The 27,662-nt window shown below is 35.9% G+C and overlaps 1 protein-coding gene across 3 annotated transcripts in view; it reads left to right on the top strand.

The window, feature by feature from the left end:
- UACA (uveal autoantigen with coiled-coil domains and ankyrin repeats) overlaps positions 1-27,278 on the top strand; it is a 101,496-nt gene extending 74,218 nt beyond the window's left edge. For 2 of the 3 annotated variants that reach the window (XM_011969110.1, XM_011969117.1), the window contains exons 9-19: positions 1,135-1,172; positions 4,257-4,325; positions 5,736-5,843; positions 6,808-6,840; positions 7,374-7,472; positions 11,928-11,964; positions 12,858-12,910; positions 14,467-17,205; positions 19,188-19,340; positions 21,686-21,751; positions 24,717-27,278. In XM_011969110.1, coding sequence (XP_011824500.1) covers positions 1,135-1,172; positions 4,257-4,325; positions 5,736-5,843; positions 6,808-6,840; positions 7,374-7,472; positions 11,928-11,964; positions 12,858-12,910; positions 14,467-17,205; positions 19,188-19,340; positions 21,686-21,751; positions 24,717-24,788 — 3,467 coding nt within the window. In that variant the 3' untranslated portion in view covers positions 24,789-27,278. The remainder of the gene's footprint in view (positions 1-1,134; positions 1,173-4,256; positions 4,326-5,735; positions 5,844-6,807; positions 6,841-7,373; positions 7,473-11,927; positions 11,965-12,857; positions 12,911-14,466; positions 17,206-19,187; positions 19,341-21,685; positions 21,752-24,716) is intronic. The other variant, XM_011969124.1, reaches the window with a different exon arrangement.
- The last annotated feature ends 384 nt before the right edge of the window (positions 27,279-27,662 follow it).

The raw sequence follows: 27,662 nt of genomic DNA, 5'->3' as shown, positions 1-27,662 counted from the left end.
TTAAAGAAAGAATCGTTGTTTAAACATGCATATAAAATATTAAGCTGATATTTATCAAATGTCTATGCCATGATTTTTTATGTTTTTTTTTTAAACAGGAAAATACAGAAAAGCACAATGAATAAAGTTAGTCACTCATTACCACTGAGGAGCCTCTGTTAACATTTTGAGAAATATCCTTCTAGTCTTTTCCCATAAAATTGAATTCACCTGTAAATCTGAAGTGTAGCTTACTTTTTTATGTAACATATTTTGAAGGCCTTTCCCTCAAAAATACTTTTTCTACAGTATGATTTTTATTGGTGTATGAGATTCTGTTTAAGTTTCATTTAATGAAGCAATTTTCTACATGTAGTGTTTAAGCTATTTATAATTATTCATTAGTACACAAAGGTTGTGACTGTCCTTAGGCATAAATATTTCAGTATATTTTTATTACCCTTTAGTGTCAGTTCCTAGAAATTGAATCACTGAGTTTCAGGGCATGTACATTTCTTTAAGCCTTTGGTCTATGTTGACAAATTGCCTCCCAATTTAGGAGGTTTTAAAATTTTCTCCCCCTCCTTTTTTTAGATATGGGGTCTCCCTTTGTTGCCCAGGCTAGAGTACAGTGGTGCCATCATAGCTCACTGCAACCTCAAACTCCTGGGCTCAAGCTGTCTTCCCGCCTTAGCCTCATGAGTAGCTGGGACTACAGGCGGGTACCGCAATGGCCAGCTAATTTTTTATATTTTTTGGTAGAGATGGGGTCTTGCTGTGTTGCCCAGGCTGGTCTTGAACTCCTAGCCTCAAGTGATCCTCCTGCCCCAGCCTCCCAAAGTGCTGGGATTACAGGTGTGAGCCACCACACCCATCCTAAATAAATTTCCCATTTTTTATCTGCCTCCCGTCCTTAGTCTTTAATCCTACCTACTTGAATGCTGGTATAAAAAACTTGCTAATTTGATAGGCAAAAGTGAGATTTCATTATTGTTTTAAGCATATGTTTTAGAAATAAAACTAAAAAGTTGTAAGCTTTGGAGGAGACTCTAAAGTTTATTTATTCAATATTGACTCAATTGTATAGTTAGGGAATGTATATCTACACCAGGTTAACCTGCCATTTTGTTGTTTCTCTTTTTCTCTAAATCTTAGGGAGAGAACTTTGGAAGAAAGGACCGTCTTTGCAACAGGTAGATATTAATTTTAATGTTAAAGAATTATATGTATTGTACAGTTTAAAGTGCTTAGTAAAACTAGTTAATAGTTATGCATAACTATTCTGAGTTTTAATGCATTCTCTCTCTCTTCTCAGTTAATCAAGCCCATGTAGATTCTGGGTACTTAGATCATGAGGTCCTATCAAGATATTGTCACTTAACTTGAGACAGTAGATCTCAGTTTCAGTGAAGGTATCCAGTGGGAAAGAAATAGCCTCCTGATTGGGGCCGTGAGCATTCAACTTTTTCAAGTAGGAGACATTGTAACTTGTTAAATGATGAACTTTAGCTTGGCAGATCATAGACAGTTTCCCCCAGTCTCCCTTAATAATAGGACAAAATATTTACTGTTATGGGAAAATTCTTTAAATGTAATAAGAAATGAAGAAAACAGAGTTCTAAACTGATTATATATTGTGATTTCAATGCCACTGTTAGCGTTTTTATTTCTTCTTCAGTCTTTTCTGTGTGTATTTAATTGAGGACTTTGCAGAATAACAACACATGAAACAGTTCATGCTTTGCATTAAATTTATTATTAAAGTACTGTTTAACCCTGTTTTGATGTACCAGTTTGTGAAATGTCTTATGTTTTCTGCTAATCTATTTGTGTTCAAATAAGTGGGGTTAGTTTACAGTACTGTGGCTCAACAGCTAGTGTAGGCAGCTTTCCTCTCCTGCTGACTGTTCCTTCCAGGCTTTCAACTTTTCTCTAGAGAGAGGAACCTAAGCATTTGCAAACCCTGAAGAGAAAGTAATCAGGTATCTTGAGCAATTCTGATCATCATCTTGTGTCATTTTTCTACCTCTCACCTGAATCTGAAAGCTACATTTTTAAAAAATTTTACTTTAAGTTCTGGGATACATGTGCTGACTGTGCCGGTTTGTTACATAGCTATACATGTGCCATGGTGGTTTGCTGCACTTATCATGAAAGTTGCATTAAAGCTTGTTTTCCTTTTCAATCCATCTGAGTTAATATGTTCATGCATGGTTCATGTCTGTTGGCACTTTTCCATCTGGAGCAACTGTTCCAGCCTTCTTCTCTGTGCCTCATATAACCTAAGTGTGAGTAGAGTGAAAAAAAAGTGTACACTGCTATGACTGTACTAGCCATCTCACACAGAATCAGAGAAAAATGATTTTTGAAATGTATAGATATTTAAAATAAAAAGAATGATTGAATATTAATATGGGAATGGTGCTCGGCTTAGTGCTCTAGAAATTATTGAGGTGAATACAAGGAGTTAGTATTCTACTAGGGACAGAAAGACACACTGCTCCTAATTACTGTGTTTCTATCATTTATTGAATATACTTACTAAATATATGCTGTAAATAGGACTTTTTTTTAAATGCTAAGGCACATGTAATCTCTGTTATCAAGAAGCCTACAGTACAGTTGCAAATGTAAGACTCACTCAATTTTTCACAGATATCTGTTGAACATCTACAACATGCCAACTACTGTTCTAAGTGCTGGAAATATTGTAGTGTACGAAGTCTCTGCCCTTGTGGAGTTCCTAGCTTAGTGAGAGATGAACAATAAGCAAAGGAATATTTAGTATCATAGCAGATGCTATGAAGCAAAACAAAACAGAATTAAAGGATGAAGAGGGAGTGGCTGGAGGTCTGTGGGAGAAGCCTCACAGGCTGAGGGAAGGGCAGGTGCCCAGCCCCTGATGAGGGAGCAGGTTACACATGTTCATGGAGCAGCAGCAGACAAGTGTGACAGGAGTGATGTGCCCATCGTGGAGGGAGCAGAAGAGGCTGCTGAAGTAACAAAGTGCTAGATTAAGAAGGACCTTGTATGATAAGGACTTTGGATATGTACCCACCAGTAACTACCAGATGGCAGAAGGCAGGACGTGTGCCCCCTAATCAGTGGTGCATGTGATCAGATCGCTGCTAAGTGGAGCCAGAGGTGCAAGAGAGGTTCTTTTAGTGTGCTAATAACAAGGTTTGTCAGGAAGATGGATTTTAATTAAAGGATGGGGTTGACTTAATATGTCTGAGTTAAGGTATAGTGGAGGCTGTGGGTGAGGATTCTGAAGTGAAGACTGGGAATGAAAGTGGTATGATCAGGTGAGCTGTGAGAAGATGTCAGATTCCACTTGAAGAACAGTCCTTTGGTAGAAGGAATGAGGCTGGAAACATAGTTAGGGCCAAATTGTGGACATAGAATATTTTTCAAATGGGACTTGTTCCTCTGGTTCTAGATCCAAACTCATTTGAATGATAGTTTAAAAACTTGTTCAAACAAAGGTAAGCAAATAATACAAAACATGAGAAAATTATCTCGAAGAATTAAAGCAGTAGTTTTTTTTAAAAAACTAATTAGGAAGAAAGAAATAGCTTTCTACATTAATTATTGTGGAGATTTAAAGATCATTTTGGTTTTTTTAATAGGGGAGTTATTTGTTCTCTTGTTTAATGATTATGTTGTGTTTTTGTTAAAGCAAATCTCTAAGCTGGAATAAAGTTTCAAAGCAGTAAGTTACAAAAACAACATATACCCAACTAAGTTATTTAGAGACCTTTTTATATTGCTCAGGTCAGAGGGACTGTCTGTCTCTTCCTTACCATACCTCTTGATATTTTATTTTGGTGGTGCTCAGAGAAGTAAATAATTTCCATATTGTCTTTCAAAATTTATGTGACTTCCCCTTCCTCCTCCTTTTTTTTTTTTTTTTTTTAAATTGAGTTCTTTTAGGAGTAGTTGGCAATGCAGTGCTTTATAGCCCAACTTTTGTTATGAGTTTATTACAAATTCTTCTTTTTAAAATTTTGTGACTTTAGTTAAAATAAATCCTTAATCATATTTTAAAATTTGTTATTTAGTATTTTTAAATAAATTATACTTGATTTATTTAAAATATAATCTTAAAGGTCCTTTACATTTTGGGGTTTTAAATAGAAACACTGCCACCTTGTGTTATGTGCAGCTAATGTTGGATAAACTGAAAATCACTAACCTGGTGTATTGCCAATTGAGGAAAATATACTTTTCTGTATTCTTACACTTGCTGACCCGTGTTTTCTTATGTTTTACCAAAGCGAAATTTGACACATATGCAAGATGAAGTAAATGTGAAGTCACATCAGAGGGAGCATCAAAATATTCAGGTAAAAAGAAAAAAATGTGGTATCTTCCTTTAAAAACAATTCCAGTATTTGTAGTGGGATTGAGAGAGAAGAGAGGAAACAAGAGAGTGGGTGAAATGAGCGGGGCAAAGAAAGGGAAACTCGTTAACGTTGTTTGTGATTCTCTTTTTTGCCTAATCTCTTCTTATTTTATATTTATTTATTTATTTAATTAATTAATTTATTTATTTTGAGATGGGGTCTGGCTTTGTTGCCCAGGCTGGAGGGCAGTGGCACCATCTCGGCTCACTGCAACCTCTGCCTCCCAGGTTCAAGTGATCCTCCTGCCTCAGCCCTTCTAGTAGCTGGGATTACAGGCATGTGCCACCATGCCTGGCTGATTTTTGTATTTTTAGTAGAGATAGGTTTCACCATGTTGGCCAGGCTGGTCTCGAACACCTGACCTCAGGTGATCCACCCGCCTCAGCATCCCAAAGTGTTGGGATTACAGGTGTGAGTCACCGTGCCCGGCTGCCTAATCTTGTCTTAAAGATTTGACTTTTGTTATCAATGTTTGAGTCCAGTATTATAAAATTTAATTATATAACACTAGAAGTATGGTGTAGAAAGTATTGTGTTAATATACATTAGAAAAAGCAACTTTATATAACTATTTGATTTAAATATGTCTGTTTTGTGATATAAACCATACATTTGTGTTTGTTTTGGAAAATTATACTATTAAAAATGATGATCATTAATGTAAGTTAAATCTGATTTTTTTCTTGAAGTATTTTCTATTTTGATTGAGAAAAATAATTTTGTTAAACTAACCACACAGTACTTTTTAGCTTTTATATTGGTCAAAGTTTCCAAATAATATTATGAGGATTATTTTAGAGGAAGGACCCATAATTAATTTTATGACTGAAACACTGTTAAATGATAAATTGAATAGCTGTTTTCAAAATAATAAAAGCATTTTATTTGGGTTTTCTTAGTTTCGTATGTAGTGTAAGAAAATGAACTATGTCCTTAAATTCGAGCCTTTATCTTTTACCAGAGCACTGAAAACGATGATAAGTTCAACAAAAACATTAGAAGAGTCTCATAAATTTGGGAGGTCTTAAGCAAAAGTTAAAATGGCATATTCTTCTGCTCTTTTCTGTGTCTGGATGCTTTTTATTTTTTCTTTATTGGAATTATGATGATTTGCCCTCTTGTAGTATATACTTGTATTTATTAGCTATTATAGGATAGTAATTTTCTATTTTATTTTTGATCTGTAGATTTTAAATCCTTGGCATATCATTGAAATTATTGTATCTTTGTACTTAGTGTTTTACATGCGTATGTACCTGTATGACAGTGAACTGCTTTTTAAAAAATTTCTTCTTTAAGAATTTGCTCTTTTAAGATTGGCCTGGCACCTTGTTGTCTTTATTATTTAAGGATTTGGAGATTGAAAATGAAGATTTGAAAGAGAGGTTGAGAAAAATTCAGCAAGAACAACGAATACTTTTGGATAAAGTCAACGGTTTACAGTTACAGCTGAATGAGGTAAATAAATCTGCATAATAAAAAATCAAAAAACTGTCTTACTACATCATCAATAGCAAATTGTTAATGATTGTTTAAGGTAAAATTAGCTCATTGCATTTCAGAGGAGTTAAATCTTACTGGGGACCAGGCTTTTTACATGAAATTTTACATTTAAAGTAGCATAAGCAAACAAGTAAGGACAGTGTAAAGAATGTTCAGGAAAGTGAGGAGAGATCATTGTGGGCTGCAGCTTCTGAGGGGGGCACTTCCTGTGGGAGACGGTACTTCTGTTGAATTTTGAAGGAAGTAAGGGGGAATCAGAGGGCATTCCAGAGAACACTGTGGTGAACAAAATCACAGAAACAGTGACCTGTAATATATTCCTTGTTGTATAAAAAAATTGGAAATACAAGAAATATCCATGAATCATTTTTTTAGAGGGAAAGTAGAATATATATGAAATCTAGTACAATCAGTTCACTCTTTAAATATACATTTTATTATGTACAGGACTTATCACAGGTGAAATCTTATGTGATATTTGCATTTCAAAAGTAAGAAGTAACTGCGTGATTGGTACAGCTGTGTCCTTCTGATTCTAATTTTCTGTATCACTTTAATATCTTGCTATCTATGTTAGATTTTCCTAAAATTGAACATATGCAAAAGCAAAAGGCTGAACTATAGTTAGGGCCATGGGATTGGAGAGAAAAGAGTAGACAGGAGATATGAGGACAAAGAACAAGTAGGACTTGTTGGTTGATAGATTCTCAAGAGAATCAAAAGTGCTTCTGAACCTGGATAGTGAGAAGAATAAAAGACAACTCATACAACAGAATTGGTGGTACATTATCTTCTTCTCATATCCTTGGCCCCAGTCTTAAAGACATGTGCCAGTCTTTTTAAAAGATCTTTGCCAAGTTCATGCCTTTTAAAATAAGCTTTTAAGAATGAAAATATTTTGTCTTCTTTTTAAATTTAGGAAGTTATGGTTGCTGATGATCTGGAAAGCGAGGTAGGATGACATTTTATTTTAAACCATTAAAATTGTTTTAGGAATTGAAGATGCTATAGTAGCATCTTCAGTTATAGATGCTATAGTAGGTTTAAGTCCTGAATTGAGATACAGACCAGGATTCTATTTCTGGTTATTAAAGGGAAATTCAAAATCTACACATGACTATAAAAGGATGTTTTGAATATAGTGGCATAGGTTATTGTAGGCATTTTGTTGTTTTTGCTTCTGAAAGTCTTACTTTCTGTGAAACTTGTCCTGAAAATAATGTAAAATTCTAAACATAAAGAAATGTCTGAAAACATTAAGATTGAAAACAGAGACTTGAATTTTTGATGATTTTGTTTATAGATATTGTATGTTTCATTAGTATATTTGTAGAAATTATCAACTCTACTAGTAGAGTTCACCAGGTTGGAGAATTCATTAACTCCAGTCCTTAATGTAATTCCAATTCATGTTTTCTAAAACACATTTTTAACCCAATTCCAAGCACAGGGTTATTTTACTCTATTTATTCTGTTTCATTTCAGAGAGAAAAGCTGAAGTCCCTTTTGGCAGCCAAAGAAAAGCAACATGAAGAAAGCTTAAGGACTATTGAGGCTCTGAAAAATAGGTTTAAATATTTTGAGGTATAGAAAGGTTAAATTATTTCCTATAACTCATAATGGGTAATGGTAAGGGGCTTGGCAGCAGACTTGAATTTGAATTATAAATCTCTTATTTATAGTGTGACCTTGGGCTGCTTATTTAAAGTCTTCGAACCTGTTGCCTGTTTGGCAAAACTGGGGTGATTGTCTCTTTCTCCACATAGTTATAAAGGTTAAGATCATTTAAATTGACTAGCATGTAATCGACATTTAGTGTCATTCTAGTTTCTCTTCATTGTCCATCCTTACCTTTTTAAAACATCATATTTCTACCTGTAAATTTGCAGTGAGTATAATGATAATAAAAAGCATTCATAAAAATGAACAGTGATATGTCCAGGATTATCTCAGAAAGGAGTCACCACTGGGCATCACTGAAGGTAGCTGATTCAGCATGAATCTTTTATCTTTGTTGGTGAATGCAGCCCCAAAGTACACTAAAAAAGTGTCTTACTCCATTTGTGCTGCTCTAACAAAATACAGAAAATTTGTAAAGAACAAATTAATTTCTCACAGTTCTGGAGGCTGGAAAGTCCAAGATCAAGGATCTGGCGTTCGTGTCTGGTGAGGGCCTTTTGCTGCATCTTCTCCTGCCAGAAGGCGAAAGGGCAAAAAGGGGCCTAAGTGAAGCCCTCATGACTTGATCAGTTTCCAAAAGGCCCTACCTCATAATGCCACCACAGTGGGAATTAAGTTTCAACACATCTTGGCAGACATTCAGAGCATAGCAAAAATAATATTTTTCTTTGTAAATAAAGAACTATGTGTGCATTATGAAAAATAATATAAAACATATATGAATCTCACAGACAATGTTGCAAGAGAGAAATCAGACATGAAGAGTACATACTGAATGATTCTATTTTTATGAGGTTCAAAAGCAGATACAACTAATCTATGATGTTAGAGATTAGAATAGAGGCCACCCTTTGGTTGGGGTTACGAGTAAGGTGTGTGAAGAAACTTCTGGGGTCCTGGAAATATTTTATATCTTAATCTGGGTTGTGTATAATTACAAAAGGTATGCATATGCAAAAATTCATTGTATTATACACATTTAATATGTGTACATATTTATGTGACTGAATTTTCAAGATTATTCAGAAACACCATTTTATAAACCAAAAAATGATCTAGCTATAGTGGCTTCTGTCTTCACATTTGAAGACTCTTTTTTAGGTTAATTGTGAAACTGATGATTGCTAATATTTTAATAGCACTGACCAGTGTACTTTGCATTCTTGACGTGCATGAAAAAAGAACTCTATGTGATAAGTTTTATTATTACCTGACTTCACAGATGAGGAGGTTGAGGCGCAGGGTTTACCCATGAGGGGTTTCACAAATAGTAAGTGACAGAGTCAGGATTTGAATTCAAGCATCTGACTCCTTTGTGCTTTTAACTACAATGCTAGTTTTACACTTAGAATTACTTGAATGAGAAAATTTAGGAGTATATACAGGGCCTTTTAAGTATTAATCAAAGTTTGACACCTATAGCTTGGGTATTATTTATGTATATATTTCTTCTAGGAGCTAGCTTTTCTGCATGTCTTAAGTGTAAGATGTAGGCCAGGCGCAGCATCTCACACCTGTAATCCCAGCACTTTTGGGAGGCCACGGTGGGTGGGTCACTTAAGGTCAGGAGTTTGAAACCAGCCTGGCCAACATGGCGAAACTCCATCTTTACTAAAAATACAAAAATTAGCAGGGCGTGGTGGCATATTCCTGTAATACCAGCTACCCAGAAGGCTGAAGCAGGAGAATTGCTTGAATCCGGGAGGCAGAGGTTGCAATGAGTGAGATCACGCCACTGCACTCCAGCCTGGGTGACAGAGTGAGACTCTGTCTCAAGGGGAAGAAAACAAAGGTGTTTTTCTGTAGCTTTAGACAAACTATCTGTCTTAATTGTCAAGTCTATAACTTACCGTAGTCATAAAAGTAACATTTTTCTTATAAAAATACATATTTCAGAAAAATAAGAAAATATATTTAAACTGAAAGCAGATGCAAAAGACACTTATAATCTTAACTCTGCTAGCACCTGACTGAAATCCTTTCAGACACTTGTACATAATTTGTGTGTTATATACTCATTCAACAGGTGGGATCATATTGTACATCTTGTTTTGTAACTGTTCCCATTCAGTATGATGGGGACATTTTCCTCAGTCACTACATACTCATTGTGATGAATATTTATGCTAGCAATGATTTTTTACTTTCAAACAGAAAATTACAGGTCCCACTTTATACATGACCTAGTATTTATAACAGCAACCCTTAAAAACTACTAAGAATTTGCCTGGACATGGTATCTCAGCCTGTAATCCCAACACTTTGGGAGGCTAAGGCAAGTGGATCACTTGAGCTCAGGTGTTCGAGACCAGCCTGGGCAACATGGTGAAATCCTGTCTCTACTAAAAACACAAAAATGAGCTGGGCGAGGTGGTGCATGCCTGTAATCCCAGCTACTTGGGTGGCTGAGGAAGGAGAATCACTTGAACCCAGGAGGTGGAGGCTGCAGTGAGCTGAGATTGTGCCTCTGCACTCCAGCTTGGGCGACAAAGTGAGACCCTGTCTCAAAACAAACAAACAAAACAACAACAAACTACTAAGAATTCATCACTTACTACAAACATTGAATATCTACTGCTGTATTATCTCACATGCTTAAAAAGCCTTAACTGTTAAAAGAATTACTGGTATGAGTTATGTATAATAACTTAACATGTAGCTATTTCTCTTGTATGTATAAAAATATGGAGAAAATGGATAGTTTAGAATGAGGCTGATTTTATGTTACAACTTTTATGTTTGTTTTCATTTGAGTAATAAAGGTAATAAGACCAAATTAAGTTTTTTGAACTCCTTATGTGCATAGCACCCCCTTATGCATGTATGAGGCCATTTAGGAGTTATTGTAAACTTTAGTATTAAATATTCCATAGAACAAAGAGCCTATAGGTATTTTTTCATACCGTGGGGGCACTAATGATTAAAGGAGGTGGCATTAATTTAGTCATGGAATTGTGGACTGTTTTATCATGGTCGACTACTTCAGAGTTTGGTATGTAGCTATTAGGACTGATACACCTAAATACACAAATATGAACTGCATCTGCCTGTCCTTACTCTTCATTTCACTCTGGGGTTTTTGTTTTGTTTTGTGTTTGAGACAGGGTCTCACTCTCTTACCCAGGCTGGAGTACAGTGGTGTGATTACCACTCACTGTAGCCTTGACCTCCCCGGGCTCAGGTGGTGCTTCCACCTCAGCCTCCTGAGTAACTTGGGTTACCCTGCCCAGCTAATGTTTCTGTGTGTGTTATTGATTGATTGATTGATTGAAGTTTCACTCTTGTTGCCCAGGCTGGAGTGCAATGGCACTATCTCGGCTAACTGCAGCCTCCGCCTCCCAGATTCAAGCAGTTCTCCTGGCTCAGCCTCCCTAGTAGCTGGGATTACAGGTGCCCACCACCATGTCCAGCTAATTTTTTGTATTTTTATTAGAGACAGGGTTTCACTATGTTGGCCAGGCTGGTCTTGAGCTCCTGACCTCAGGCAATCCACTCGCCTCAGCCTCCCGAAGTGCTGGGATTACAGGAATGAACCACCGCGCCTGGCTCGTTTTTGTATTTTTTTGTAGAGATGGGGTCTTGCCACGTTGCCTAGGCTGGTCTCAAACTCCTGGGCTCAAGTGATCTACCTGTCTCAGTCTTCCAAAGTGCTGGGATTACAGGTGTAAGCCACTGCACCTGGCCTATTCTTACTCTTGAAGTGTAACATTTTAATTTATATATTAGATTCTTTGTATTGGGCTTACTTGGGAAAAGGAGCAACCCAGTATATTTTGATTCACTGTATCTGGAGTTTCTCTATTATTTCCTAACTAATGGATTGATGGATTTATTACTATGTGTAGGTCTCTGCCTCAGTTTCATTTCCTGCTCTCTGTCTCGTTTTACTTTCCAAGTACTTGGTATTTTATAAACTCTGGAAGAAGAGGTTATGTCGATATTTCATAGTCAATGAGGTAGGGTTTCTGCTTCCTACAATGGTAAAGTAAAATGAGTTATTGACATGAATGTGGCCACTTCCTTCCTTTTGAGGTAAAGCAGTAGCAAACAGTAGTTTTTGAAAGTTGTTTTCAGTTCATTTAGGGCTTACTTTTTTTTTTTCTTTTGAGTAATGAAGTTTTTCTTTAAAACACTTGACTGCTTTTATTAAAATGCTTAGTGAAGTACTTTATTCCCACCTGATCTCTCTAAGTGTTGCTAGTGTTTCTTTTTGTGGGTTTGAGTAGAATAATGCTCTGGAGAAACAGGAATGTCAAAAATGTAGTTTTAATGACTGCATCATTTAGAGCTAAAACAGATACAGAATTTAACAAAATGAGGCAGCATTCACCCTAAAATGTTTTATGCTTCTGATTTCAGAGTGATCATTTAGGATCAGGAAGTCATTTCAGTAACCGTAAGTATAAAAGTATGGATTATCATTACAGTTCACCTAGTTCAAGCAAAGAAGAATGTTTATTCTTACTTGTTTAACTATACAGAAATAACTGTACAAGATATTCCTGCTGCTAAACTTCATCAACACATGTAACTAGGAAGACGTTAAGATGACTATTGTAACTTCTAACATATTCTGATAATTGCTGAGGCTCTGATTCTCCTTAGCTACCTGTATTTTAAAATTGTATATTGTATGAATTACCAAATTTGCCTTGTTGATTAGTAGACATAGACATTCGTCTTGTGATATTTAGGCTTCATTTTTTTATGGGAAGAACATAAACACAGTTTTCTAATTTGGAGAAATCAGTCTCAATGCAAGTAGGCATTTTAAAATTACATGTTCAATAAACATTTATGAATTATTTTTAGACTCTACATAATTAATCTTTTTTATTCTGCAATAAACAATTTCTGTAGAAAATCTGTTTTTGTTTGTTTCCTAGTGACTATTAAACTATCCTCTCGTACAACAGTAATATTTATGCTATAAATTTGAAAGAATATCATTTTTGTTTTGATTATGAGATATGTTTTATTATCATGTAGCCTAGTTTGACAGTCTTCGATGTTTCTGAAATCTTAGTGATTCTGCTGAAAGAGAGCGTAGAAAAAAAATAAGAAAAAAATAAAAACCAACCTAGTATCTATTGTTCAGTAGATTGTAGGTACTTCTGTTTATAGAAATAATAAGGGAAAAAAGGGGGTATTTTAGAATGAGGATACTTTTATGTTGTACCTCTTGCTTCTCTTTTATTTGAATAATAAAGGAAATAACATCAAATTAATGTTTAGCCTACTTTAATATGGATATTTAAGTTAAAATGTCATTTATATGGATTTATTTAGGAAAAGAAGATATGCTTCTTAAACAAGGTCAGATGTATATGGCAGACTCACAGGTAATAACTGTTTTTTTTTTTAATTTTAAAAAACATTTAAAGAAAATTTCTGTGCCTTTATAAAGAGGAGAAAGTAGCATTGTAATAGAGTGAGGTTTTCATTATCAAAGACAGGTTGGTCCTGCTTTCTTGAGTTTAATAAAAACAGATATTGCTGTTTCTGGTGCCCTCTAGAGTGTTTTTGATGATAGTGGTTATAATAAGAGATTTGAATTGCAGTTTCATTGCATTTGATGCTAAGTTTCTGTTCATTAACAGTGGTCAGTTAACTCTTCATATTTGCCCATATAAAGGGGAGGACAGATATGAATAATTCAAAGTTAATTTTTTTTTTTCCTCTTGATCTAGGGGAAAGGCAGTTCAGATTTAACTAACAGTAAATCTGTAGGGATCTGCAGCAAGCTCTATCCTTGCCTCCTCAGTGGAAAGGATTTGGCTGAGGGGCAGAAGTAGGTTTAAGGCAGAGGGAGAGACCAAGGGAATTTTTAGGAATTTTTAGGGCAGGAGCGAGTTTATTAAAAAGTGTTAGAGCAGGAACAAAAGGAAGCAAAGTACACTTGGAAGAAGGCCAAGTGGGTGGCTTGAGAGATCCCAGTGCTCTTGTTCAGCCCTTGGCTTGGGATTTTTATACTCTGGCTTGGTTTTGGGTTTGCATTTCTCCTCCCTTGATTCTTCTTTTGGGGGCAGGCTGTCTGCATGCGTAGTGGCCTGTCAGCACTTAGGAGGGTCCACATATGTAGTGCCTTTACTAAGGTTGTGCACATGCTCTCTAGGGGCTGTTTTCCTTTACCAGTCAAATGCCCCTGGAAGAAGGTCATACATCCACCATTTTGCCTCTTAGTGTGCATGCTTGAGCCTGCTCACCCAGCTCTGGAGATCTTATCCGGAAGCGGCTGTCACCAGCTCCAGGTGTTTTCTATCTATTGGGAGACTCTTTCCCTGGTGCTGGCCGTGACCAATCATTCTCTTGACAACTCTGATAACTAGCTGGGTTTATTTTGGTGGTATTTTTATAATTTAGAGAATATTCTGTTGTTTTAACAGTGAAAGTACACAGAAGTCAAAAATCTTATTAGAAGTTAAATCTATAATTCTATGAAATTATCTGCACATTTAAAATGACAATACTTGTTTTTATTCAAGGTTATGATGGTTTGCTTCAGAATTTGAAGTTCTAAGCACATTATGTGCCATAAAACATATAAATAATAAATACGTTTTGATAAAGTTGGTGATATGCATGTGTGGGTAGGTGTTATGAAAGGGGAAAGACAAAATAGCACCCAGTAGCCATGACCGTTTTCCCTTGTTCTGCCAGAAATAGACTTACGTGAACAGAGGTCTGAAAATGTTGTGAATGTATTAAGGAAATCATATCCAGAACTGTTTTCTTACTACAAAAATCAGCATTGTGTTTTTTTTCCATCTTACTACCTAGTCTGATAACACTTTGACTCCTGATGATGTGCAAACTTTCTCTAAGTTTGGCAAATAAGTATAGTAAATGTCTCATTTAGACTTTTGTGATTGATGTCTTTTTGTTTTTTTCTTTTCAGTGTACTTCCCCAGGTATACCAGCCCATATGCAAAGCAGATCTATGTTAAGACCTCTGGAGCTATCTTTACCCAGTCAAACGTCATACTCCGAAAATGAAATTTTAAAGAAAGAGTTAGAAGCAATGCGAACTTTCTGCGAGTCAGCAAAACAAGACCGACTGAAGCTCCAAAATGAACTGGCACACAAAGTGGCAGAATGCAAAGCTTTAGCATTAGAATGTGAAAGGGTCAAGGAGGATTCAGATGAACAGATAAAGCAATTAGAAGATGCATTAAAAGATGTGCAGAAGAGGATGTATGAGTCAGAAGGTAAAGTTAAACAAATGCAGACCCATTTTCTTGCCCTTAAAGAACACTTAACAAGTGAAGCAGCCTCAGGGAATCACAGACTAACCGAGGAACTGAAGGATCAGTTGAAAGACATGAAAGCAAAATATGAAGGTGCTTCAGCAGAAGTGGGAAAATTAAGAAACCAAATCAAACAAAATGAGATGATAGTGGAAGAGTTTAAGAGGGATGAAGGCAAGCTGATAGAAGAAAATAAGCGATTACAGAAGGAACTTAGTATGTGTGAAATGGAGCGAGAGAAGAAAGGAAGAAAGGTCAAAGAGATGGAAGGCCAGGCAAAAGAATTGTTAGCAAAGTTGGCCCTTTCCATTCCAGCCGAAAAATTTGAAAACATGAAGAGCTCATTATCAAATGAAGTGAATGAGAAAGCAAAAAAATTAGTAGAAATGGAAAGAGAACATGAAAAATCCCTTAGTGAAATTAGACAGTTAAAGAGAGAACTTGAGAATGTTAAGGCCAAGCTTGCTCAGCACATCAAACTAGAGGAACATGAACAGGTTAAGAGCAGATTAGAACAGAAATCAGGAGAACTTGGGAAGAAGATCACTGAGTTAACATTGAAAAATCAGACACTACAAAAGGAAATTGAAAAAGTTTATCTGGATAATAAGCTCCTCAAGGAGCAAGCACATAACTTAACAATTGAAATGAAAAATCATTATGTTCCTTTAAAAGTAAGTGAAGACATGAAAAAGTCACATGATGCAATTATTGATGATCTTAATAGAAAGGTTTTAGATGTAACACAAAAATACACAGAAAAGAAGCTGGAAATGGAGAAATTGCTACTGGAAAATGACAGCTTAAGTAAGGATGTGAACCGCCTAGAAACTGTGTTTGTACCTCCTGAGAAACATGAAAAAGAGGTAACAGCTCTGAAATCCAATATTGTTGAACTTAAGAAACAATTGTCTGAACTTAAGAAAAAATGTGGTGAAGACCAGGAGAAAATACACGCTCTCACATCTGAAAACAGTAACTTGAAGAAGATGATGAGTAATGAGTATGTGCCGGTTAAAACCCATGAAGAGATTAAAATGACACTGAATAACACGTTAGCTAAAACTAACAAAGAATTATTAGATGTGAAGAAAAAGTTTGAAGATATAAATCAGGAATTTGTAAAAATAAAAGATAAGAATGAAATACTAAAAAGAAACCTGGAAAACACTCAGAACCAAATAAAAGCTGAGTACATCAGCCTGGCAGAGCACGAGGCAAAGATGAGCTCGCTAAGTCAGAGCATGAGAAAGGTGCAGGATAGTAATGCTGAAATACTGGCCAACTACAGAAAAGGCCAAGAAGAGATTGTGACACTGCATGCCGAAATTAAAGCCCAGAAGAAGGAGCTCGACACAATACAAGAATGCATTAAGGTAAAATACGCCCCAATTGTCAGCTTTGAGGAGTGCGAGAGAAAATTTAAAGCAACAGAGAAAGAACTAAAAGACCAGTTATCAGAGCAGACACAGAAGTATAGTGTCAGTGAAGAAGAAGTCAAGAAAAACAAGCAAGAGAATGATAGGTTAAAGAAGGAGATTTTTACCCTTCAGAAAGATTTGAGGGATAAGACAGTTCTCATTGAGAAGTCTCATGAAATGGAAAGAGCATTAAGCAGAAAAACAGACGAGCTAAACAAACAGTTAAAAGACTTGTCACAGAAATATGCAGAAATAAAGAATGTGAAAGAGAAGCTAGTAGAAGAAAATACCAAACAGACCTCTGAGATACTTGCAGTGCAAAATCTTTTGCAAAAACAACATGTTCCATTGGAACAGGTTGAAGCTCTGAAAAAATCTCTTAATGGCACAATTGAAAATCTAAAGGAAGAATTGAAGAATATGCAAAGGTGTTACGAGAAAGAGCAGCAGACAGTGACCAAACTGCATCAGTTGTTGGAGAATCAAAAGAACTCTTCTGTACCCCTGGCAGAGCATTTGCAGATTAAAGAAGCATTTGAGAAAGAAGTTGGAATCATAAAAGCTAGCTTGAGAGAAAAGGAAGAAGAAAGCCAAAACAAAATGGAAGAAGTCTCCAAACTTCAGTCTGAGGTTCAGAATACTAAACAAGCATTAAAAAAATTAGAGACTAGAGAAGTAGTTGATTTGTCTAAATATAAAGCAACAAAAAGTGATTTGGAGACACAGATTTCCAGCTTAAATGAAAAATTGGCCAATCTGAATAGAAAGTATGAGGAAGTATGTGAGGAAGTTTTACATGCCAAGAAGAAGGAAATATCTGCAAAAGATGAGAAGGAATTACTGCATTTCAGCATTGAGCAAGAAATCAAGGATCAGAAGGAACGATGTGATAAGTCCTTAACAACAATCACAGAGTTGCAAAGAAGAATACAAGAATCTGCTAAACAAATAGAAGCAAAAGATAATAAGGTAGGTACAAAGTAGTCTGCATGACTATATGTTGGAAACCCAGAGCAGCACTCTTTACCACAGAATCTCACAGGAAAGTAGACACAGGTAGTAACAAAGTGACCATTAGACACACCCTTTCCAGTTTGGCAACTTGTGTGCAAAAATTCCGAATTGAAAAAAAGTGAAGTAATGCAAACAAAAATCAAAAGCATTTTTCCTTCTGTTTGTTTAGCTGTTCTAGCCAAGAATGAGGAATGATGGGGAGACTTAAGGCTCACTTGTCTCACAGTTGAAGAGTCAAAAGCCAGTGGGTTTGTGGCATGTGAAAGGTGGGGAAGAGGGTGGTGGGGAAGCTCTCATTCTGGGCTGCAAGAAACCAAGAACACTGGGGAGCATCCAGAGTTGATCTTGGCACTCACCCATAGTAGTAAACTGAGCCCTCCAATTCATTTTATGTTCTGTTGCTCATGTCTTTCTACAGACTAGTTCCCTCACCCAGAATGTCCTTTCCCTCCTTTCTACTGAGTTGAATCCTATACATTCATTAACATGTTATCCTCCTTCCTAAAGCCCTCACTGTCCAATCTAGTCTATGGTAAACAGTTCCTCCTCTAAGATACATGTTTTTTTGTGGCTTTGCCATCCCTTTAAAACATGTATATTACCTTGTTAGAATTACGTAGTTGATCTGCCCAGTTTTTATGAGCAGGGTTTATAACTTAACTTTCCATCTTATTTTTAATTCTCATGGTACAATTTACAGACAGGTACTCAACAATATTTTTGACACTGGTATTTATAAAGTTTTTACTATGGAGATGACATATAAAGACTGACTGCAGTTTTATCCATTCAACATGTAATGATTAAATGCCTTCTACATATCATGTGCTGGGGATACAGCGGAGTAAACACAGACACAGACTGCCCTCCCCATTGGAAAGTATTTGTACATACTGTCCTCTGGCACACCATCTCTGTGATTGAGAATTTAAATGCTCTAAGCTTGTTCAGAAGGTAGCTATGAATATATATAGTAATATATATTACTATATAAATATACTTATAAATTTAAATATATTATTATACTTAAGTATAAGTAAATATACTTATAAATTATAAGAGCTAATTATTAATATCTACTTGTTGCCATTTATTGAGCATGTGCATATAATTGCATTTGATTTTCTTTGTTTTTTTGTCTATTATTATTTTTCAATAAAAAATGTTGCAGGGGAGGAGATGGAGTCTTGCTATATTGCCCAGGCTGGTCTTGAATTCCTGAGTTTAAACAATCTTCCTGCCTTAGCGTCCCAAAGTGTTAGGATTATAGGTGTGAGCCACTGTGCCCAACCTGATTTTTTTAACTCTGAAAGATTGTCCACCTTTCATCAATGTGGCATCTAAGGCTCAGCAAAGTAAAGGAAATTAATCAAGCTCATACAAGTCGACTCTGTCTGACTTTAAAGCAGGGGGGAAAATGCTATGTTTCTAGGCACTTCCTATTCCTATAAACAGCCTCCTTGTTTTTTTTTTTTCTTCTCGACAACAAAGTAGTCTTAAATAATACAACTCTTGAAAGGAAAAAGGGACATATGTTAGACTTACATGGGCCACACCCTTTTACTTTTCACACTTTGTTGCTGGGAATCCCCCTTCCCTTCCTGTGTTCCATATGTTACCTGGAAGATAGTTCATGTGCCTTCATAGATACTTATAATCTAAAAGTAAGAAGACTATGTTTATACTCACATCTTAGGATAAATGTAATATTTATTGTAATCTGGTATTGCTTTTGTAAAGAATTTCTGGAGAGGGATTTAATTATAAATTACATATTATATGCACCGTTGATAACAATCTTGGCAATACTCATACCTCAATTTTCTGGTGTATAAAGATAAAGCTTGTGTCTCCAAAAAGGAATGATTTATGTACAAAGATGTTCATTGTACATGAATAAGTAAATAATATGTTTCTCCCACAACTTTTTTTTTAAGATAACTGAACTGCTTAATGATGTGGAAAGACTAAAACAAGCACTCAATGGCCTTTCCCAACTCACCTACACAAGTGGGAACCCTACCAAGAGGCAGAGCCAGCTGATTGACACTCTGCAGCACCAAGTGAAATCTCTGGAGCAACAGCTGGCTGTGAGTAACCAGGCACACGGGGCTTTGCGTGAATATGTGCTGGTTCCCTGTAGTTGGTTTGTAAGGCTAATTTAGAAATTAAAGTGATCTGTAGCTGTGTTTGGATCCAAGAATGTAATTGTTTTTATATACGAGAAGTTACCTATACTGGTGGTGTAATAATACTTATTTCATGCCTACTATACAGCAGGCACCATATTAAACATTTTACATACTTTATCTATAAACTTTATCTTCATCACAATCTCACAAAGCAGGTTTATTCCCTCCATTTAATTCTTAAGGAAACAAAGAATAAAATATTTGATGCCTGGGGTCATTCAGCTGGGGTATAAATGTGGAACTGGCTGACTCCAAATCCAGCATCTTTCTCATTGCAGTGTACTCTCTAAAATATTGGTCCACTAAACTAAAGGAGGTTTTAAAATAATCTTTTATCTTTGTGAATAAAGAGGCATTCCTATGGTTTTATACCTTACATAGAAGAATAAATGCCTGGATTTAGAAGCTAAAGTTGGAAGGTCTGGTCTCAGTCCTGCCACTTACAAGGAAGTGGCAAGGAACATTCCTTTTAACTCTTGGTTTTCTCATCCACAAAACAATAATAACTGATTACTTGTTTGTTTACATTTTTTTTTAAAGATGGAGTCTTGCTATGTTGCTTAGGCTCGTCTCCAATGGGGTCTTGCTATAGGCTGATCTCCTGGGCTCAAGTGATCCTGCTGCCTCAGTTTCCTGAGTATCTGGGACTATGCTTTTAATTATGCACTAATACACACAAAATGCTAAGTAAAATGGCCCAATCACATGTAAATTGTTGTTGATGTTTCCCTATTTCGTAGAATTGTTTATTTTTTAAGAGAAGAAAGGTTTTTTGTAGTGTTTATTTTTTAACACTGTAGGCCTATAGATTAAGGATGGTAAATTGTGAATTTGGATCTTATCCAAAGAGTATAGTGTCCCTTTAGTAATTAGAAATATTTGTTTATTGTTTATTATCTTCATGACACTGTGCTAAGCAGGGATAAAGAAAGTATGCCATTCCTGTCCCCAAGGAATTCTGGGTAGTTAGGGAGGCAAAATACAGATTCGTAAAATGACAAGATGAGAGATGTCAAATATAGAATTGAGAATGCAGATTCTAAGTGATGGGGAGTTTCCAGGAAGGAAAGCTTAGTGGTGTGGTGGAAGCTAGTTTTAAAGAAGGGAGTACCTGGCTTCAACTTGTAAAGTAGATGCTATTTTGGTGGGTGAAAGGAAAGTAGAGGCTCTTCCATCCAAAGAAAATAGTGTAAAAAAAGCATGGAGATGGAATACAAGTGACATGGCCAGTGGGCAGTAAAAGGCCTGCCTGTAGAGTAGTCCCCCTCTTCTCCACTGAGGGTATGTTCCAAGACCCCCAGTGGATACCTGAAATCATGGATAGGGCCTGCTGAACCCTGTATATGCTATAAAGCGTGGAGACAGAATACAAGTGGCATGGCCAGAGGGCACTGAAAGGCCTGCCTGTAGAGTAGTCCCCCTCTTACCAACTGAGGCTGTGTTCCAAGACCCCCAGTGGATGCCTGAAACCATGGATAGGACCTGCTGAACCCTATCTAAGCTATGTTTTCCCCCCATATATAAATACCTGTGATAAAGTTTAATTTATAAATTGGGCACAGTAAGAGATTAATAACAATAGCATAATAAAGTAGAACAATTATAACAATATGCTGTAATAAAAGTTATGTGAATGTGGTCTCTATATCTCACAATATCTTATTGTACTATACCATGGGCAACTGAAATAGAGAAAGTGAAACCGCTGATCGCAAAACTGCCAATAAGAGGGGACTGCTGTATTTGAGAGCCAATGTTTGAAGCCAAACTGTGGAAGTCATTGAGAACCAAACTGATGAATTTGGATTCTCTCATGTATGTAAAGAAGTGTCACTCAAGGTTTTTGAGCCAAAAGTGATGTGAGGAAAGAGGTACCTTAGTCTCAGAGGCATGATAGGGAATACGGTGTGGAGATAGTAAGACAGGATAGGAAGCATTTGCAATAATCCAAACATGTGATAAGTGTCTGCAGAAGGTCATGGCACTAGATGTGAACTAAAGCAATAATTTCATGTTACTTAGGGAAAGTAGCATTACTGTCATTAGCCACACATTCATTAGAGAAGTTTCTATTGTTATGTTTTGGAATTCTGCATCTGGTAGGTCCAAGGTAGTTTGTTGTTAGAAATAGCAGGAGCACTTTAATAATAATAATAGTTTTGTAGCATGAAGCCTGAGCATTGTCCAAAGTTTGGAAATGTCAATGCTGATATTCACATCTGCCCATCTTTCCATATTTCTAGGATGCTGACAGACAGCATCAAGAAGTAATTGCAATTTATCGAACACACCTTCTTAGTGCTGCACAGGTAAAGAACTACTTCTCCTTTGGAAAGAATATTGCTTTAGAGATAATAATTTTTTTATTTTCAAATAAATTTATGTGAAAGTAATTGATGTTTAAAGTAGCTGCACCCCATAGGCTTATTTAAAAATAATTATGTTTCTTTTAATCACGGTTTGTGGATCTCCCAGAAAAATTTACAAAGCTATATGGCAACACAACATCTTAAATTTAGTGTTGTCTCCATCTGCTTGTCACTCAGTTTATAGACAGTTTGGTAACATGTGATGGTAGCACACGTTAATGGTGTTGCTAGCTGGAGACAGTGCCTTGACATCCACACGTGGCTGTCATCTAAGAGGAGAGTGGGAATGGCTTTGAATACTAGAAAAGTACAAAAGTAACAAGCAGGGTGTAATGTGTATAGGACTGTAGTAATTAAAGACAAAATGATTTGTTAAGAGAGAATTGGTGATAATTATTTACCAGGCCTTAACTTGGCTTAGTGAAGCCAAGGAATAATTAAGGAATAATATTATGAATTTCCTTTTTTTAGGGGTGTACTGAGAAAGTTATTGTTAAAAAAAATACTAAGAAATGATTAACATATAAAGGATACTATACTTAATTTCCTGTAGAAACACCATGAGCAGCATCCCCAAAATTCTCAGCATAGATTTTTTTCAGGAAGAAAATGTACTAAAAGAAACAAATTTTAGAATGACAGAGATCATGGGAATTATTTGAATTTGAAGTATGTTAGGCCACACTGTAAAAACAAGGCAAAAAAAAAAAGAAGGGAAAGATAAAAAAAAAAATCAATTTTAAACAGAGAACTAGATAAAATAATGAAAGATACTTTATGATATCAAGTTCTTAAAATCAATAGACCTGCCATTTCTATAGGAGATGGAGGGGAAACCAATGAAAAAGAATGAATGATATGATAGAACAAGGTATCTTAGCTACTCTTTTGAGCAAATCAGAGATAAACTAGAATTTTAAAGTTTATTGCAATTATTAGAGAAGATTATTGAGGGACAGGGAATAGGAAGTTCAAGTGGGGAAATAGTAGAAAATCTGTGTTAGAGAGGCTGAGAAACTCACTAGTATTGGCCGTGAGAGGAAGAGCTTGCTCTTAATGAAAAATACAGCAAACTAACAAGCCTTTCCACTTTGTATAATATGCACTTCCAGAATTTGAAATTATTTTCTGCTGTGTCCTAATGAAACATAACAAAAGCAATTGGCATCAGAAATAGTCTTGCCTTCTGGCATCATAAAGTTAACTAAGAAATTCAGTTCAGTCAACTATGGCTAATGTTTGAAATGTAAACATCCTGCTGTTATAGAAACAGATTTTGAAAGCAAAACTTTTCATATTAATAGGAAGTGTTGTGCTGAAACCTATTCAGGTACTCCAGGAAAAAAAACGTACATGTGTGTTGGGAGGGGATGCGGTATTGTAATAGGCCCACCATATTGAGCTGCATTTAATCAACTCATGCCATCATTTGAAGTTTAAAGTATGTTTTAAAAATATAAATGGTGAACATGCATGTAAAAAAGATAACTTTGTTTCATCAGTAATGGGGGAGATGCAAATGAATAAGAACATACTGGAACTGGAAATATTACACAATATTATAGTCTATCGTGTTAGCCAGAGTGTATTGGAAATGGGCATTTTTACTCCATTGATGGTAGTACAGATTGTTATAATCTCTATAGAGGGAAATTTTGTAGTACTTAACAGAATTAAAAATTGAGACTGCTTTTTGACCCAGCAATTTCTTCTCTAGTAATCTTTCCATTAAGATTGGAAATACCTTAAATGTCCATCATTAGGGGAATGGGTAAAGAAATGTAATATATCCATGCAGTGGATATTATACAATAACTTAAAATAATTGGGTAGCTCAAGGGAAAGATTTTTATGACACTACATAAAAAAGCAAGTTATAAAATAATATATATGAACCTATTTATGTAAAAACATAAATATGGGTTTTTAAAATCAATTACTTAAATTTTAAATTTTTTTAGGAGATAGAGTCTTGCTCTGTCATCCAGGCTGGAGTGCAGTGGCACAGTCATAACTCATACAGCCTCAACTCCTGGGCTCAAGTGATCATCCTCCTTCAACCTCCCAAGTAGCTGGGACTACAGGCGCATGCCACCACACCCAGCTAAATTTTTTTTTTTTTTTAGGTTTTTGAGATGGAGTCTCACTGTATTGTCTAGGCTGGTCTTAAACTCCTGGCCTCAAGTGATCCTCGCACCTTGGCCTCCCAAAGTGCTGAGATTGCAGGTGTGAGCCACCGTGTTCGGCCATCAGTTAGTTTTCTAATTAAAAAAAAAAAAAAAAAATCCTCAGCAGCAACAACAGATTTCCTTGTAGTTTACTTTGCTCTATCATTCAAGGCTGTTATTAAAAAAGAGAAAGAGGGAGATTTATCCATATGTTTTATGATAATGGATGTTAGAGCAACTGGTGTGCACTAGTCTTTTTTTTTAAGATGGGATCTCACCCTGTCACTCAGGCTGGAGTGCAGTGCCATGATCTCGGTTCACTGCAACCTCCGCCTCCCAGGTTCAAGCGATTCTCCTGTCTCAGCCTCCCGAATAGCTGGGATTACAGATGTGTGCCACCACAACTGGCTTATTTTTGTATTTTTACTAGAGACGGAATTTCGCCGTGTTGGCCAGGCTGGTCTCAAACTCCTGACCTCAAATGATCCACCCATCTCGGCCTCCCACAGTGCTGGGATTGCAGGCATGAGCCACCACACCCAGCCGTGCACTCCTTATTAATTGACTTTATTTTCATGATAGGGCTGTACCCCCTTTTCCTTTAGATATCACAATGGTGAGGATTTAGCATTTGATGAGTCAATGACTAGTTATGCTTTGTAAAAGCTTTGTCTTTAGAATTCTTATGTAAACAAAGATTACATAAAATAATGCTCCTCTTTCTTCTTTCTCCGAAGGGTCACATGGATGAAGATGTTCAGGAGGCTCTGCTCCAGATCATACAAATGCGGCAGGGGCTTGTGTGCTAGCAGTTAGCACTGACGGCCAGTATCTGTTTTATCTTGCTGGTGCTGAACATTCTTTGTGTCTTTCTGGGCCTTACTGTGCTGGTATAATTAAAATAAAATATATTTTGTTCCATTGGTAGGTTTTTTTAAAAAATTAGATGAATATATTAGTCTTTTTCAATATCAGTTTGAATCTTATTTTCTGTATGTGTTAATTTTACAAATAGGCAAACAACATAACACTTCGCCCTGGATTGACTACATATTTTTAAACCTTCGAGTCCCTAATAAAACATGAGCCATCTGAGTGAGTCCATACGAAGTGAGGTTAGGCTGAAATAATTTCTTAAAGATGTCTTTCAGAGAAATTAATTTGGTTGGTGGCCACTTTTAGGTGGATCAAAAAACCTTTCAGATCCTCAGAACCTTGAGACATACAGTTGCGAGGAATGTGTTATAACTTGGCTGGCCAAGTTACATATTACAGTATCTTTATTGAGGTAACTTCATTAGTGTCTTTGGCCTTTTTTGTAGTTATAGGTGTTTTTTCTTTTTACACTAATAACTTTTATGCCTTTTAAAATAAATTAATTTTCATAAATGGTTTGTGGTGCTAAATTACAGTTAGATTAAGAACAGGCAGGGGTGGAATATATCAGGAATTTATAATAAAATTACCTCAATCTCTACAACAGTATCTTAATTTTTACTTGTGGTGACTATTCTTGCCACAGTATTAGTGAATAGTGATAAATGATATACTAGATTTTTCAAAGTGTCAAAACCTTTAGACTTTTTTTTAGCAATTAGTTTGACATTTGCTACTATAGTAACCAAGCACTCATTATATATGCATCCTCCAAATGTTTCATGCTTATTTATAGGAAAGTTATACTAATGAGATTAATAATGTGAAATACAGTTTTCCTGCAAAATTAGCATTAGAGAACTGATTTTAGATAACAGATTTTCGAAGTTTTAGAGACAAGTGCAGTAATACAGTAAACGGAAAGAGTATATAGATAGCAATAAAATAACATAAGTGGACATGTTTATAGTAAATATTCTGAAGTAACCAACCATTTTTATTTACTGCGTCTCATTAGGGAAAGTTTATATGCCTTGTTATTTTTTATTAACATTTTATTTACCATTCGGAGTGAAAATTACTAATTTGAGTATTAACAAATAACTGAATAAATGGATCATTGCAGTTAGGTTTTCTCAAATTGCAAAATTTGCCTTAGCAATAATCTTTGAACATCCTGAACCAGATTTTGTAATCCTATTTTTTTTAATAGGGTAAAAGTACCATCAAAATGACTTCTCATACCAAAGAATAAGTCATCATATTTTTTTAGTGTTGAAACACCATTGAAAGTCAGAATGGGATTTATTTTTAATTCTTTATATGGTTTACATAAGCAATATCTGTTTCTTTAATTATTATGTTTAATGTTGTCCTTCAGCATGAGTTCTGTTTCACAAGTTTTGGGCCACCTATTTCAATAAAAAAAAAAATTTAAAAAGTTGCCAGGGGTAGTGGCTTATGCCTGTAGAATCCTTTGGGAGGCCAAGGCAGGTAGATCACCTGAGGTCAGGAGTTCAGACCACCTGACCAATATGGTGAAACCCCGTCTCTATTAAAACTACAAAAATTAACTCGGCATGGTGGCGGACGCCTGTATTCCCAGGTACTTGGGAGGCTGAGACGGGAGAATCGCTTGAACGCGGGAGGCGGAGGTTGCGGTGAGCCAAGATCACGCCACTGCACTCCAGCTTGAGCAACAGCGAGACTCCATCTCAAAATAAAATAAATAAAATAAAAGCTCTACAATAGAGCAAAGTTTTAAATTGAATATTTATGTTAAGTGTTTTATTTTCCACATTAGAGATGGGAAGGGAACATTATGTGTATTTTATTTTGTTTTCAACCATTAATAAAGTTTTCTCTAGAATATTGTTTTGAACATCCTTGTAAAAAGATTTGCAAGTTAAACTAGTTTATTTACTGTCTGTGAGGGCATTGGGAGTGGGAAACGATGGGCTCCAGAGTACAAATGAGAATACCCATTTTCCTTCAGCGCTCTGAAGTAAAATATCAAGTACCTCCTTCAACTAATCTTGTCTCATTCACTCACCTTTTGATATTGAAAGTAGAAATTGCATTTACAACACTGAAAACTAAAGCTTTTTAATTAGTAAACAAGTGGAACATAGGTAATGGACAATGCTGGCCACTGCCATTCCGTGTTCAGAAAGACTATGAGACCTGAACATTTGGCCAAGAGGAAAGAAGAGCGATGTTGTCTAAGATGTCATGAGTGCTCTCTCAGAGAATCACTCAATTCCTATTGGAGTGCAATCCTTACTTGAAAGCTTTATTACTCTTGTTCTGTGTAGATTTTTTTTTTTGTCACTTCCCCATCAGAAAAGCATATTCTTTTTGATAGAGGGTCAGTGTTATAAATAATTGTCTATTGAAATAAAATCAAATATTCATGCATTGAACATCTTAAATTTTAATATTATGGTGACTATAATCACTTAACTGTATCAGCAGTGTTCCAGAATTCCAGATGAATTTAGCTCTGTCTTTTTTATGGTTTTTTAGTTGAACCTTTTCTCTTGACCCCAACCAAATTTTATAGTTTACAATTTTCTACTCTTCTATAAATGCATTGGCTCATTGCTGCTTTAAAAATCTTGCAGCTTCAGAACATGAGCATTTTTTTTCTCCAGTGTTACCAGCTTTCCTCTGACTAGCACCTAAAAACTGTTCTCATACATGTGCTTGTTACCCTACCTGAATGTTCATGTCTTTGACCGACTTGTTTCAAAGTAAAAAAGGGAAGAGTTTCAAGTTAATTTTTGGTGTTCATGGTGACTAGATAC

This window comes from Mandrillus leucophaeus, unplaced genomic scaffold, assembly GCF_000951045.1.
Source record: "Mandrillus leucophaeus isolate KB7577 unplaced genomic scaffold, Mleu.le_1.0 Scaffold12, whole genome shotgun sequence".
NCBI classification, from domain to species: Eukaryota; Metazoa; Chordata; class Mammalia; order Primates; family Cercopithecidae; genus Mandrillus; species Mandrillus leucophaeus.
Note: the sequence above shows the minus strand (reverse complement) of the source record. Positions and strands in the feature narration are given on the sequence as shown.